At 52.1% G+C, this 13,689-nt stretch overlaps 1 protein-coding gene and 1 pseudogene across 3 annotated transcripts; one reads left to right on the forward strand and one right to left on the reverse strand.

Moving 5' to 3' along the window:
• Positions 1-6,523: 6,523 nt before the first annotated feature.
• Positions 6,524-6,642, reverse strand: LOC115601430 (annotated as a pseudogene).
• Positions 6,643-7,193: 551 nt separating this feature from the next.
• Positions 7,194-13,105, forward strand: TMEM208 (transmembrane protein 208). 3 transcript variants are annotated; one of them, XM_030470739.1, is made up of 6 exons: positions 7,194-7,270; positions 7,348-7,443; positions 7,522-7,581; positions 7,693-7,829; positions 11,347-11,431; positions 12,568-13,105. In XM_030470739.1, the coding sequence occupies exons 1-6, from the start codon at positions 7,265-7,267 to the stop codon at positions 12,703-12,705; spliced, it is 522 nt and encodes a 173-aa protein (XP_030326599.1). In that variant the 5' UTR covers positions 7,194-7,264; the 3' UTR covers positions 12,706-13,105. The 3 variants fall into 3 exon arrangements, with proteins under 3 accessions (XP_030326599.1, XP_030326598.1, XP_030326600.1); XM_030470738.1 differs by lacking the exon at positions 12,568-13,105 and having other exon boundaries at positions 11,347-11,691; XM_030470740.1 differs by lacking the exon at positions 7,194-7,270 and having other exon boundaries at positions 7,353-7,443; positions 7,697-7,829.
• Positions 13,106-13,689: the final 584 nt, after the last annotated feature.

Genomic DNA, 13,689 nt, shown 5'->3' on the forward strand with positions numbered 1-13,689 from the left:
TGGCTGGAGCAAGTCCAGAGGAGGCCACAAGGATGATCAGGGGCTGGAGCACCTCCCATATGGAGCCAGGTTGAGAAAGTTGGGGCTGTTCAGCCTGGAGAAGAGAAGCTGCATGGAGACCTCAGAGCAGCCTTCCAGTATCTGAAGGGGGATACTGGGGTATCCCAGTACAAGGGATACAGGGATGTGGGGGAGGGACTCTTAATTAGGGACTGTAGCGATAGGACAAAGAGTGATGGGTTTAAACTGAAACGGGAGATTTAGGTTGGGTATAAGGAAGAAGCTCTTCCCGGTGAGGGTGCTGAGGTGCTGGCACAGGTTGCCCAGAGAAGCTGTGGCTGCCCCATCCCTGGCAGCGTTCAAGGTCAGGTTGGACAGGGCTTGGAGCAACCTGGTCTAGTGGAAGGTGTCCCTGCCCATGGCAAGCGCTTGGAACTGGGTGGTCTTAAGGTCCAGTCTCAGATTCTATGAAAAGGGTCAAAGCAGGGAAGAGCAGGATGGTGGTGTGGGAGCTGCGGTATAAGGCATGAAGGCTGGAGGAGGGCTGGCATGTTCCTGGTGCTGAGGTGCATGCATAGAGTCCTGTCACCTTGTCCTGAGTTCAGAACCACGCAGCCGCTCGCTCACTCCCCGCCTTCTTCCTCCCCCCGCTCCCAGAGGGATGGAGAGGAGAATCAAAAGAATGTAACTCCCACAGGTTGAGATAAGAGCAGTCCCGCAACTCAGGTATAATAGAAAACCAGTACTGCTACCACCAGTGATAATAATGATTAGTGAAATAACAAGGGGAGAGGATACAATTGCTCACCACCCGCCAACTGATACCCAGCCCGACCCGTGCAGTGATCTGGGCCTTCCGGGTAACTCCCCCCGGTTTATATACTGGGCATGACGTGCTGTGGTATGGAATACCCCTTTGGCCAGTTTGGGTCAGGTGTCCTGTCTCTGTTTCCTCCCGGCTTCCCCTCCTCCCTGGCAGAGCATGAGACTGAGAAAATCCTTGGTCAGAGTAAACATTACTTAGCAACAACTAAAAACATCAGTGTTATCAGCGTTGTTCCCAGGCTGAAAGTTAAAAAACACAGCACCGCACCAGCTACTAAGAAGGAGAAAAATGACTGCTATAGCTGAACCCAGGACAGTATCCACCCCTTATTCCATACCATTCATGTCATGCTCAGATCCCACATCTCTCAACACACCATTGCCACTGTCCCATATATACACATATATATACACCCACACCCACACACAAAGAGAAAGATATCATTCCCTAGTCCATGGACCAATCCCTATAGAATTGCTGAATTCATCTAGCCCATGATGTCAGGCTCCATCTCTTGTAATAGTCTTTCAGGGCAGGAGGGACGGTATGTAGTGTTGGGTTGTTGCCTGCTGATGATACCGCCAAACTCGTCTGGTCACTGCTGAGCTGGTCTGGTTTCCTCAAAATTCATTCTTTGTTGAGGTGATGATCGGAGGGAAGTCAGGGTCAGTTGCTGGCGACCTGAAGATATCTAGCTGGTGGGCTATGAAAGTGTTACAGAGCAGGCAACAGCATGCAATTGAGTTCATTAGCTGTTTTCCCCCAAGATTAAATCCCCTTGAGGTACACATCGGACTTCCCCATCTTCCCGCATTACCCACCAAGTATATCCAGGTCCCTGAGCAAAAGCAACCCCACGAGTGGGTTTGCCTTTACCTGAAGCAGGAATAACCCAGACTGTCTTCCCCAACAAATTCTTCATGTGCACCACAGGAACTTTATCCCGCTCTACAGTACGTAAAAGTTCTGATTGGGCTGGGCCAGCCCTGTTGGCAGATCCCCTAGTGTTGACCAACCAGGTGGCTTTTGGTAAATGTGTATCCCAGTGTTTGGAAGTCCCACCACCCATTGCTCTCAGTGTAGTTTTTAACAGCCCATTGTACCGTTCGATTTTCCCAGAGGCTGGTGCATGGTAGGGGATGTGATATACCCACTCAATGCCATGCTCTTTGGCCCAAGTGTCTATAAGGTTGTTCTGGAAACGAGTCCCGTTGTCTGACTCAGTTCTCTCTGGGGTGCCGTGTCGCCACAAGACTTGTTTCTCAAGGCCCAGGATAGTGCTCCGGGCAGTGGCGTGGGACACAGCGTATGTTTCCAGCCATCCGGTGGTTGCTTCCACCATGGTAAGCACATAGCGCTTGCCTTGGTGGGTCGGTGGGAGTGTGATATAGTCAATCTGCCAGGCCTCCCCATACTTGTACTTCAGCCATCGTTCTCCTTACCAGAGAGGCTTTAATCGTTTGGCTTGCTTAATTGCAGCACGTTTCACATTCGTGAATAACCTGGGCAATAGTGTCCATCGTTAGGTCCACCCCTCGATCACGAGCCCATCTATATGATGCATCTCTGCCTTGATGGCCTGAGGTGTCATGGGCCCACCGGGCTAAAAATAATTCACCCTTATGTTGCCAATCTAAGTCCATCTGAGCCACTTCAATCTTAGCAGCTTTATCCACTTGCTGGTTGTTCTGGTGTTCCTCAGTGGCCCGACTCTTGGGTACATGAGCATCTACGTGGTGTACCTTCACCACCAGGTTCTGCACCCGGGCAGCGATATCTTGCCACAATGCAGCAGCCCAGATAGGTTTACTTCTGCGTTGCCAGTCGCTCTGCTTCCATTGCTGCAACTACCCCCACAGGGCATTTGCCACCATCCATGAGTGAGTATAGAGATAAAGTACTGGCCATTCTTCTCGTTCAGCAATGTCCAAGGCCAGCTGGATGGCTTTCACCTCTGCAAACTGACTCGATCCACCCTCTTCAGCAGTTTCTGCAACTTGTCGCAGGGGACTCCACACAGCTGCCTTCCATCTCCGATGCTTTCCCACAATACGGCAGGACCCATCAGAAAACAAGGCGTATTGCTTTCCACTCTCTGACAGTTCATTATATGGTGGGGCCTCTTCAGCACGCATCACATCCTCTTCTAGTGACATCCCAAAATCTTTGCCCTCTGGCCAGTCCATGATGAATTCTAGAATTCCTGGATGACTGGGATTTCCTATTCGAGCTCATTGTGTAATTAGTGCAGCCCACTTACTCCATGTAGCATCAGTTGCATGATGTGTAGAGGAGACCCTGCCTTTGAACATCCAACCCAGCACACGCAACTAGGGTGCCAGGAGGAGCTGCGCTTCAGTTCCAATCACTTCTGAGGCAGCTCGAACCCCTCCATAGGCTGCCAGTATCTCTTTTTCAGTGGGAGTATAGCTGGCCTCGGATCCTTTATATCCCCGACTCCAAACGCCAAGGGGTCGACCTTGAGTCTCCCCTGAAGCTTTCTGCCAGAGGCTCCAGGTAGGACCATTCTCCCCAGCTGCGGTATAGAGCACATTTTTCACATCTGGCCCAGCCCGGACTGGTCCAAGGGCTACTGCATGAACTATTTCTCGTTTAATTTGTTCGAAGGCTTGTTGTTGCTCAGGGTCCCATTTGAAATCATTCTTCTTCCGGGTCACGTGATAGAGAGGGCTTACAATCGAACTGTAATTTGGGATGTGCATTCTCCAGAACCCCACAACACCTAAGAAAGCTTGTGTTTCCTTCTTGTTAGTTGGTGGAGACATTGCTGTTATCTTGTTGATCACGTCTGTGGGAATCTGGCTACGTCCATCTTGCCATTTTATTCCCAAAAATTGAATCTCCTGTGCAGGTCCCTTGACCTTATTCCCTTTTATGGCAAAACCAGCCTTCAGCAGGATTTGGATTATCTTCCTCCCTTTCTCAAAAACTTCTTCCGCTGTATCACCCCACACGATGATGTCATCAATGTATTGCAGGTGTTCTGGAGCTTGCCCCTGTCCCAGTGCAGTCTGGATCAGTCCATGGCAGATGGTAGGGCTGTGTTTCCACCCCTGGGGCAGTTGGTTCCAAGTGTACTGGACGCCCCTCCAAGTGAAAGCAAACTGTGGCCTGCATTCTGCTGCCAAAGGGATTGAGAAAAATGCATTGGCAATATCAATTGTGGCATACCACTTGGCTGCCTTTGACCCCAGTTCATATCGAAGTTCTAGCATGTCCGGTACGGCAGCACTCAATGGTGGTGTGACTTCGTTCAGGCCACGATAGTCTAGTGTTAGTCTCCACTCTCCATTAGACTTTTGCACTGGCCATATGGGGCTACTAAAGGGTGAGCGGGTCCTGCTGATCGCTCCTTGGATCTCCAGTCTACGGATCAGCTTATGGATGGGAATCAAGGAGTCTCGGTTGGTGCGATATTGCCACCGGTGCACTGTTGTGGTAGTAGTTGGCACTTGTTGTTCTTCGACCTTCAGCAACCCCACAACAGAAGGATCCTCTTAGAGACCGGGCAAGGTGGACAGCTGCTTAATTTCCTCTGTTTCCAAGGCAGCGATACCAAAAGCCCATCTATACCCTTTTGGATCTTTGAAGTACCCTCTCCTGAGATAGTCTATGCCAAGGATGCATGGAGCCCCTAGACCACTCACAATGGGGTGCTTTTGCCACTTCCTCCCAGTCAGGCTGATTTCAGCTTCCAGCATAGTTAATGCTTGGGATCCTCCTGTCACTCCAGAAATGTAAATGGGTTCCACCCCTTGATACCTTGATGGCATCAGAGTACACTGTGCACCGGTATCTACTAGAGCCTTATACTTCTGTGGGACTGATGTGCCAGGCCATCTGATCCACACAGTCCAGTAAACCCGATTATCCCTCTCCTCCACCTGGCTGGAGGCAGGGCCCCTCTAATAGTGATCATAAAATTCTCCACTTATGTCTTGTAGAAAGGGATTAGTCTTCCTTATCATAGGAGCTGGAGTAAAATCAGCTCTTCCACTCCATCTGGGAAATTGCTCACCAGAGACTGGAGCAGCAGCTTTCCTGGGAGGACCATCCTTGACCATTGTTCTCCTCTTCAGTTCACGCACCCGTTGCTCCAGAACTGAGGTAGGTTTTCCATCCCACTTTCTCATGTCTTCTCCGTGATCCCGCAGGTAAAACTACAGGGTGGCCTGTGGCGTGTACCTCCTATATTTTCTTTCTTGAGCAGTAGGGCGCCTTCTGTTAATAGCTGAGACATGGGTTGGTACACGTGGGGAGCTGGATAGATTGGATAAATCGTCTCTCAATTGTTTGAACTCCTAGGACAGTTTTTCCACAGCTGAAATGATGGAAGGGGTGAGATTGTCTTCGAATTCTCAGAGCTGACGAATCAGGTAATCCACTGTTGGTGATACTCTGTCATTCCAGGTCATTGATGCCAATGTGTGGGCATATGATGATGGTGCACTCTGTGTAAGTTTCCGCCACATGGGTCGTGTACATTCGACTTCATCTGGATCTACGGATGTGTTCCAGGCATCTGGCCTATGATAGATCATCTCTATAATGGCTGATTCCCTCAGGGACCGGGTGCCTTTCTCTATCGTGGTCCAGTTGGCTGAGCAACAAGTAATATCGTCCCTGTAGGGAAACCTTTCCTTCACAGCTGCCAGGAGCCGCCTCCAAAGGCTGAGGGCTCACTTCTCTCTTGCAATCGCTTTGTCAATTCCTCCTTCCCTAGCAAGTGATCCCAGCTGCTTGGCTTCCTTACCTTCTAGTTCGTGACCGTCGGCCCCATTGTCCGAGCATCGGAGCAACCAGGTGACAATGTGCTCCCCTGTAAGACGGGTGAAATCTTTTTGCATATTCCGCAGCTTGGTTGAGGTCGAGAAGTCACCTCTTCTTCTTCTTCCTCTTCCTCTGATCCACGTAGTAGTAACTCTTGTTCAGATGCTGTTCCGTGTAGTAATGGCATTGGGTCTTCATCTTTCTTCGTTTCACGGGTTACTCTTTGTGCCTCTCGTTTGCTTTTGCTTATAGGGGCAACAGACATTGTCACAAACTGGCCATTTGGTTTAAGTGCAGTGTTTGTAACTGTGGTTGGAGTGACTGCAGTGTCTGCCACTAGGGTTGGAGTGGCTGCAGTGTCTGTTGCTGGGGTTGGTGCAGCTGTTGTGCTTGGGAGCTGAGTAACACCAACAGCTGCATTGTCTGTTGCTGTCAGGGTTTGAGTAGCTACTGTGCTTGTCACTGGGGTTGGTGTAGCTGCGGTGCTTGGGGTAGCCACATTGTCTGTTGCTGTCGGGGTTTGAGTAGCTGCTGTGCTTGTCACTGGGCTTGGTGTAGCTGCTGTATTTGAAGTTGGAGTAGTTGCATTGTCTGTTGTGGTCAGAGTTTGAGTAGCTGCTGTGCTCGTAGTTGGCATAGGTGCGTTGTCTGTTGCTTTGCCATCAGCTCCAGAGACATTTTTTTCCCTTTGAAGGTGCTGGATAGTGTTGAGCAGGGCTCCGTAGGCGTAGGCCAAGCCTTAGCACGTTGCAGCGAGTTGTCCCTCTCTGGTGTAACCAGGACGACAGCACACCTCATTTAAGTGTTTTACTAGTTTTTCTGGATGTTGCACTTGTTCAGTGGTGAAGTTCCAAAGCACTGGAGGAGCCCACTGGCCTAGATACTTGCCCATACTATCCCACAAAAAGCCTACAGCACCCGGGATTCCCAGGTGGTCTCCCATTCAAGTACTAACCGAGCCCGACCCTGCTGAGCTTCTGAGATGAGACGAGATCGGGCGTTTTCAGGGTGGTGTGGCCGTAGGCTCAAACCATGACACACCTCTTAGGAATCACAGAATCAACCAAGTTGGAAAAGACCATTAAGGACAAGACCAACCTTTACCCCAGCCCTGCCAAGGAAGGGCTGCCACCAGCTGTGGCCATGGGGCTACAGCTAAGGCCGGTTCCAGCCCAGGAAGGCTTAGGCGTGCTGCAGGGAACAAGTTGGACAGTCTCGGCTCCTGCAAATGGGCCAGTGCTGGGTTTGAAGCTTGGAGAGCAGCACCCCGGCCGTACGGAGGCTGTTACCTGGGAGCCGCGGCTAGTGAGGGCAGTGTCCAGGAGGCCGCTGCCCTGCAGGGCTCTGCAGCCCCTCCATGCATCCCACCACCTCCCGGAGCCAGCGGAGCTCCAGAGGGAGCAGGGCCCTGACGCGGGTGGGTGCTGCGGGTCGCCTTGTCCCGAGAGCCGGTGATGCGCATGGGGGGAGGAACCTAACCCCGTGTTCTGCACAGACGCGGAGTCCGAGGGGCTGGCGAGCGGAGAACCTCCGCCCCGGGGAGGGCAGCGCAGGAACCGCCCGGCCCCGGCCCTACGTCAGGCCCGGGCCGCCATTTCCGGGTCCCTTCCGGCGGGTCCGGAAGCAGAGCGCGGAGCCGGCGCGGCCATGGCGGTGGGTGGCGGGGCCGGGGCGCAGGGACCCGGGGGTGCGGGGTGGCCGCTGACCTTGGGTCTCTCTTGGCTCCGCAGCCCAAGGGGAAGGCGGGCACCAAAGGCAAGAAGCAGATCTTCGAGGAGAACCGGGAGACGCTGCGCTTCTACCTCCGCATCATCCTGGCGGCCTCCGTGAGTGCCCGGGCGGGCGGGGAGGGTCGGGCCGTGCCGTGCCGTGGTGAGCTTACCCGGGCCATGCTCTCTCCGCAGGTTCTCTACGCCGTGGTGAACCTGGTCATCTTCTACCCCGCCGCTTCCGCCTGGACATGGGTGAGCTGCGGCGGCTCCGCGGCCTGCCCCGGCAGAGAGCCGCGGCCTTTCCCGGCTGTGCCGCGGGGAGCGTGGCGGCTCTGGCGGCTGACGGCTGTTGCCTTGCTGCAGGTAGCCTTCATCTTCAGCTGCGTGGTCTACGGCACAAGCTACCGGTCCATGAGCTCCATGGCAAAGCCGTCTTTCACAGACGATGGCAGCCTTGCCGACGGGGGAATAGACCTCAATATGGAGCAGGGGATGGCAGAGTGAGTGTCCACACGAGCCCAGGTGAGCAGGACCTGCTGCCTGAGCGTGTGCGCAGAGCCAGGAGACCCGTGGGGGAGAGCCCAGGCCTCGGCTCCCACCTCGGCTGGCCCACAGGCGTGGGGGGAGCTGGAGTTGTTTCATCTGAGAATCATAGAATCACAGGCTGGATTGCATTGGAAAGGCTCTAACAGTCATCCAGTTCCAGCCCCCTGCCACGGGCAGGGACACCTTCCACTAGAGCAGGTTGCTCCAAGCCCCTGTGTCCAACCTGGCCTTGAACACTGCCAGGGATGGGGCAGCCACAGCTTCTCTGGGCAACCTGTGCCAGGGCCTCAGCACCCTCACAGGGAAGAACTTCTCCATCGTTATCTGAATGCTTGGCCTGACGTGCACTAGTCACCAGCTGCTGTATGGGTATGTTAGCCTGGAACAGTCACTGTCTGAAGGGCTGAGGCACACAGGTAAGAGATCCCAAATGGCTCAGTTGGATCAGCTTACAGCTGTCTTCCAGTGCAGGAACAGTGCTGATCCTGTGCACACTTCTGCAACACACAGATAGATACATTCCTTTTTAAACCAACACTGCAGGTGGTGCTTGACAGAGGAGAAAGGCTGCTAGTTACCCCATCTTGGCTGCAAACTGGCTGCATCTAGAACTGTTCTGCACACTATCAGACCTCCCATCTGCCTTAGAATCATAGAACCCCAGACTGGTTTGGGTTGGAAGGGACCTTAAAGCTCATCCAGTTCCAACCACCTGCCACAAGCAGGGACACCTTCCTCTAGACCCGGTTGCTCCAAGCCCCGTCCAACCTGGCCTTTACCAGCTTCTCTCACCTCCTCAGCCTTTTCTTCTCCCTGTGCTTGTGAATGCCTTGTGTCTGTCTGCAGACAGCACCAAGTGTTTGCCAGTCCAGTGTTCTTTGCAGTGCAGTCCAGTTCTTCTTGGTCAAACTATGCATAATGGCAGTTCCTGCAGAGCTCTGTTACATAAAATAACGAGACAACAGTACTGAAGCAGCAGAAACAGCTTCTAGATTTACGTGTTTTCCAACAGTTGGCCTCAAAGTAGTTAGAGGAAACTGCCAGGTAGTTGTGGACACATGGTTTTGCTCTCTGTGTCCGTGCCCTCAGCCTCCATCTGCTGGCCCACCTTCTGCTGGGCTTCTTAAGTGTGTGCTGAGTGAGGTGCCTGGAGTCCTTGCCCCCTTCCCTCCCATGTCCCTGGCTTATGATTCCAGGTTTACCTCCGTCTTCGCACTTGCTGCCAGGCTTTTCAAGAAGCACAGCAGGGCTGTGCTTCCAGCTGAGCCTGCTGCATCACACCAAGTGCTGTCATGCTGGGAGGGCCATCTGTTGAGTAACACACTTCTATTTTTCTTAACACGAGTTTTGTTCTGCAGCCAGCAGGTGTTACCAGTAGGCAGACCTGCTTGTGTGGCACAGAATCTGCTGTCTGCACAGAATGAGCTTTCATCTCTCTTTTTGTTAGTGGAATAGTAGATTTGCTACCTACAGCCAGAGCGACTTGGGTGCCTGGTGTAAGAGCCAAGGAACAAGGCAGCCAGGAAGAGGGAGTTACTTCTAGTATGACTTATGAGCTAGGTGCTTTACGCCTTCTTCATTCTATAGTGATTTCACTTTCCTGATGGTCAGCTGAGCATTTTTCTCCCATTTTACACTGTTCTCGCTCAACCTGGTCTAGTGGAAGGTGTACCTGCCCATGGCAGGAGGTTGGAACTGGGTGAGCTTTAAGGTCCCTTGCAACCCAAATCAGTCTGGGAGTCTATGTTTTGGTTACCTTTTTTGTGAGTGACACCATGGGACAGTCGAATAAGGAAAATACAGAAGTTTGGTGTCATGTGGGGTATCGTGGTTGAGAGAGGTGCCTTTTGAAGATGTGTAAGGCACCAAGGCAGTGTGGGTGCCCTAGTACCTGCCCCACGCAGATGTGTGATGGTGCTGTCAGGGGAAATGACTGACAGGAGTTGGCAATGGATCCCGTTACCTGCTGTGAAAAGGTGACAAGTACTGGGGCGCTGAGTTTTTTCTGCCCGAGCAGCACACCGTTGGGGTGAGTTTTATAACACATTAAAAGGAATTGATGCTTGTCCAAGGCACGGGCTGTGCAAAGCACACGGGAGGCTGAGCTGTCAAAACAAAAGCTGTACAGCCCAAGTTCCCATCCTTAACCTGTGCCTTTGTACCTGTGCAGAGCCCTCAGCCCTGAGAGTTTAACCCTGCTGGTACATCGACGTAAAGTGTTAACAAACACTCAGTGCTCCTCCCATTGGCCATGTCCGTTTGTCAGCTCTAAATTGCCACTTTGGGGATGGTGGAACCACTCCAGGCTAGTGGTTACTTCCAGAACACAGGGGATGTTTTCCTGCCTCTCCTGCTGAGCGTGCTGCAGCAGATGAACTTGTGCTCTTTTGGAGCTGCTTCTGGAACGCTGTGGATTTGGTGGTGTTTGCCTCCTGCTGTCTGTAACTGAAGCAGATCTTTGTGTTGCTCTGGGGTTGAGGAAGGCAACCTTGCTGGTCTCTGGGAAAGCTGGGTTTCGTGGGAGCTCTGCCATTATCCCTCTGTCCTCTGGTGATACACGAGATTTCTGCACCTCATTGTCTGGTCATGGAGCTGTTGATGGTGCATTCTGCAGTGTCTTGAGCCTGATGATGGTGTCCCAGCCTGAACCAGCTGTTTGTGGTCACTTTGCTATGCTGCCCAGAATGACACAAGCTATTTGATTACTTTGCCTTTGTCTTCTTGACTCCATTCTTGGATGTGGCTCAAGCGTTTCTTACTCTGGCAGATAATGATTTAATGGGAGTGAAAGAGTTGGTGTTTTCTAACCCACCATGACACTTCCCGTGACTCCTGTTGGAAAAACTAATACCTGCTCACTTCTCCTGGGTGTCAGGTGCCCTGAGACCAGTGGTTGAAGTGTGAGCAGCTTGTTCCCCTCTGTAGCTGCTCTTGGCTCTCCTCAGGCTGGTGTGGAAGACCCCAGGGTCAGATAAGCAGGAGGGGAGAGAGAGCCATCTTGCTGTAGCTCACCTTGCAGGCCATGGTGTGCTTGTCCGTGCAGTACCCCAGCCCTTTGGTGGCTCTGAGTGTCTGTGAAGTGGCATGGGGAAGATGCATGCTTCCCTTCAGTGCAGCCAGCCGTGAGTAGCTCAGCTTCACGCCATGATGTGTGTCAAATCAGCAGGTACTGGCTGCTGCTGCATGCTGCAGGGGAAGTGGTTTTGTTGCTGATTTCCACCCCCCTGCATTCCTCAGCTTTCTCAATGTCCCTTTTCAGAGGAAGCCTGGCTATTTAACTCATCAGATCCATTTATTTTTGTTGTTTACTGCTCTGATTCTTCTAGATTACCCTTTGTGGCCAAGCAGAGCTGCAACGGGTGGGCAGAGCTGCTCCCTGGAGGCAGCGCAGGCGGGCTGTGGTGGCAGAGGAGCTGCTGTGTGCAGGAGGGGCTGGAATGGAAGGTTCATGTTTTGCTTTTCTTCCCTCAGGCACCTCAAGGATGTGATTCTGCTGACAGCCATAGTCCAAGTGCTGAGCTGCTTCTCGCTCTACCTCTGGTACTTCTGGCTCTTGGTAAGCCCCTGCAGTTGTCCTTGTCGCTCTACGTTGTCCCTGCATTCAAGACTGAGAACATTATTTATCCATTTCATTTCAGTGTCCTGTTTCAGGCCAAAACCATTTTCTGATAAACTTTTTAATCTCACTGTCACATCTTGTAAAAAATGAGGCCGTACAAGGGAAAGAAGTCCTGATCCCTCTGGATCTGGCTGGCCCTGGTCTTTCTCTCTGGTCTTGTGAAAGGGCAACAAGAAACATGAGGCAGATCAAAGCCATTTTTGTGTGTAGAGCCTTTTTGTGACTGTGGCAAACAGACTGTGTTTCTTGTTTGGTTTTCTCAGTCATGCACAGGCTGAGGCTGGGAACTGCTGGACACTGGGTTGCTTGGTAGATAAAACACTGTAGGCTTTGATTTCCCCTTAACACACCAGACTGTTTCTACTCCTAACACATTTGTCATGTGCCTATAGCTAAAACTGCTTTTGCAGAAGATGAGAAAATCTCCAGTTAGTTAAAAAATCCCAGCTTTGCTTTGAATGTATCCCACAAAGGTACATAAGGCAATCTTATCATAGAATCATAGGATGGTTTGGGTTGGAAGGGACCTTAAAGCTCATCCAGTTCCAACCCCCTGCCATGGGCAGGGACACCTTCCACTAGAGCAGGTTGCTCCAAGCCCCGTCCAACCTGGCCTTGAACGCCGCCAGGGATGGGGCAGCCACAGCTGCTCTGGGCAGTCTGTAAAAGTGAATCTTAGAAAGCTTATCTCTTTTCAGTCCATACTCACATGTTCCTTTCTAACTGGCCTGGCAGAGGGCAGCTTAGACCCTGACTATCCCCTGGAGACCATCTGGATCACATTTGTTGAAGTCAGAGAAATGTGGGTGTGTTTTCCGAAGGAGGGAGAGGCAGAATGTTTGAGCAGTTGGAGCTAATTCAGACCTGATGCTGGGCTTTCCATATATGAAGCTTAAGTGCTGGATACATATGCAAGTTCTTAAACCATATGAAATCAGGCCATTTATATTAGATGCCTGCTTTTGATTTCTGGGCATCCTGTGATCCAGCCTGTCGAAATACTCCAGCTCCTTTGTCTTCCTCAGTGGGAGCAGCCACAGTGTGACTGAGTTTGTGCCACGTGTGTGTTGCAGGCTCCAGGGCGTGCTCTCTACCTGCTGTGGGTGAACATCCTGGGGCCCTGGTTTACAGCTGAGTCTTCACCCACCAGTCAGGAATCAAATGAGAAGAAGCAACGCCGCCAAGAACGCCGCCAGATGAAGCGCTTCTAGCCCTGCTGGGGAGAAAGATTAACACTTTCTCTCATCTCCATGCTGTTATTTCATCAGGGATGCGACCCAAACCATTGCAGTAGCTACGTTGCCCTCTGTCAGTGCTGCCATTCCACTAGAAAGGCCGCAAGTGTCTTCCCTTGGTTCTTAGCACCGCAAGAGTCTTCCCTTGGTTGGTTCTTTGTGCCACAAGAGTCTTCCCTTGGTTGGTTCTTAGCGCCACAAGAGTCTTCCCTTGGTTGGTTCTTAGTGCCAGTCGAGGCCTTGCTCCTCAGGATGACAAGAGGGGTGATGGTGGGGTGCGTGTCCGAACCTTTCTAAAGCAGCGCTGCGTTACGTTTGAGGTTGGAGATGGCAACGTTGGAGGAAATAGCACATTAAAGAGCAGAGTCTAACTGACCGTGCTGGCAGTGTGTTCAGACAAGGGGGAAGCTATTAAAAACACTAGCGTGATACTGGAGACCTGGACCAGAGGCAAGCAAAATCCTCTCCAGTACAAGCGGTCTTATCCCTTCCCAAGCTTGCTCTGTGCTGCATCTGCACCTTGCAGATGGGCTGCAGCTCTCCTGCCAGACCCGGAGCGTGGGGCAGCTGGGCATGCTGTGAGCTGGGCTTGTAGTCAAACCTGGAGCTTTTGCAATTGAGCCTGGGCTTCCTGGAGCTGCAAATTGGCCTGGACTCCCTTTGCAGGAGCTCAGTGGGGTGAAAGGTGACAAGAAGCTAAAACCAAATCTGTGGGTTTTTTTGTTTTCTAAACAAAAGGGCTCTCCTATGGGTGGCACAACTGCAGCAGAGATCACATGTTAGAGACCAGGAGCAGTGCAGGGGCGGCTTCTGCTTTTGCCTGCTGTGATTTATTCATGTCCCTGCCCACTTGTTTTATACACTCTGGTGAACCCATCCTGCTCCTGACACAGTAGCTCGGGGCCATGCAGCTTCGCTTGCGTGCAGCCTGGCCTTCAATGCTCCCCATGACCTTTTGCC

This window comes from Strigops habroptila, chromosome Z (assembly GCF_004027225.2).
Source record: "Strigops habroptila isolate Jane chromosome Z, bStrHab1.2.pri, whole genome shotgun sequence".
Taxonomy (NCBI): Eukaryota; Metazoa; Chordata; class Aves; order Psittaciformes; family Psittacidae; genus Strigops; species Strigops habroptila.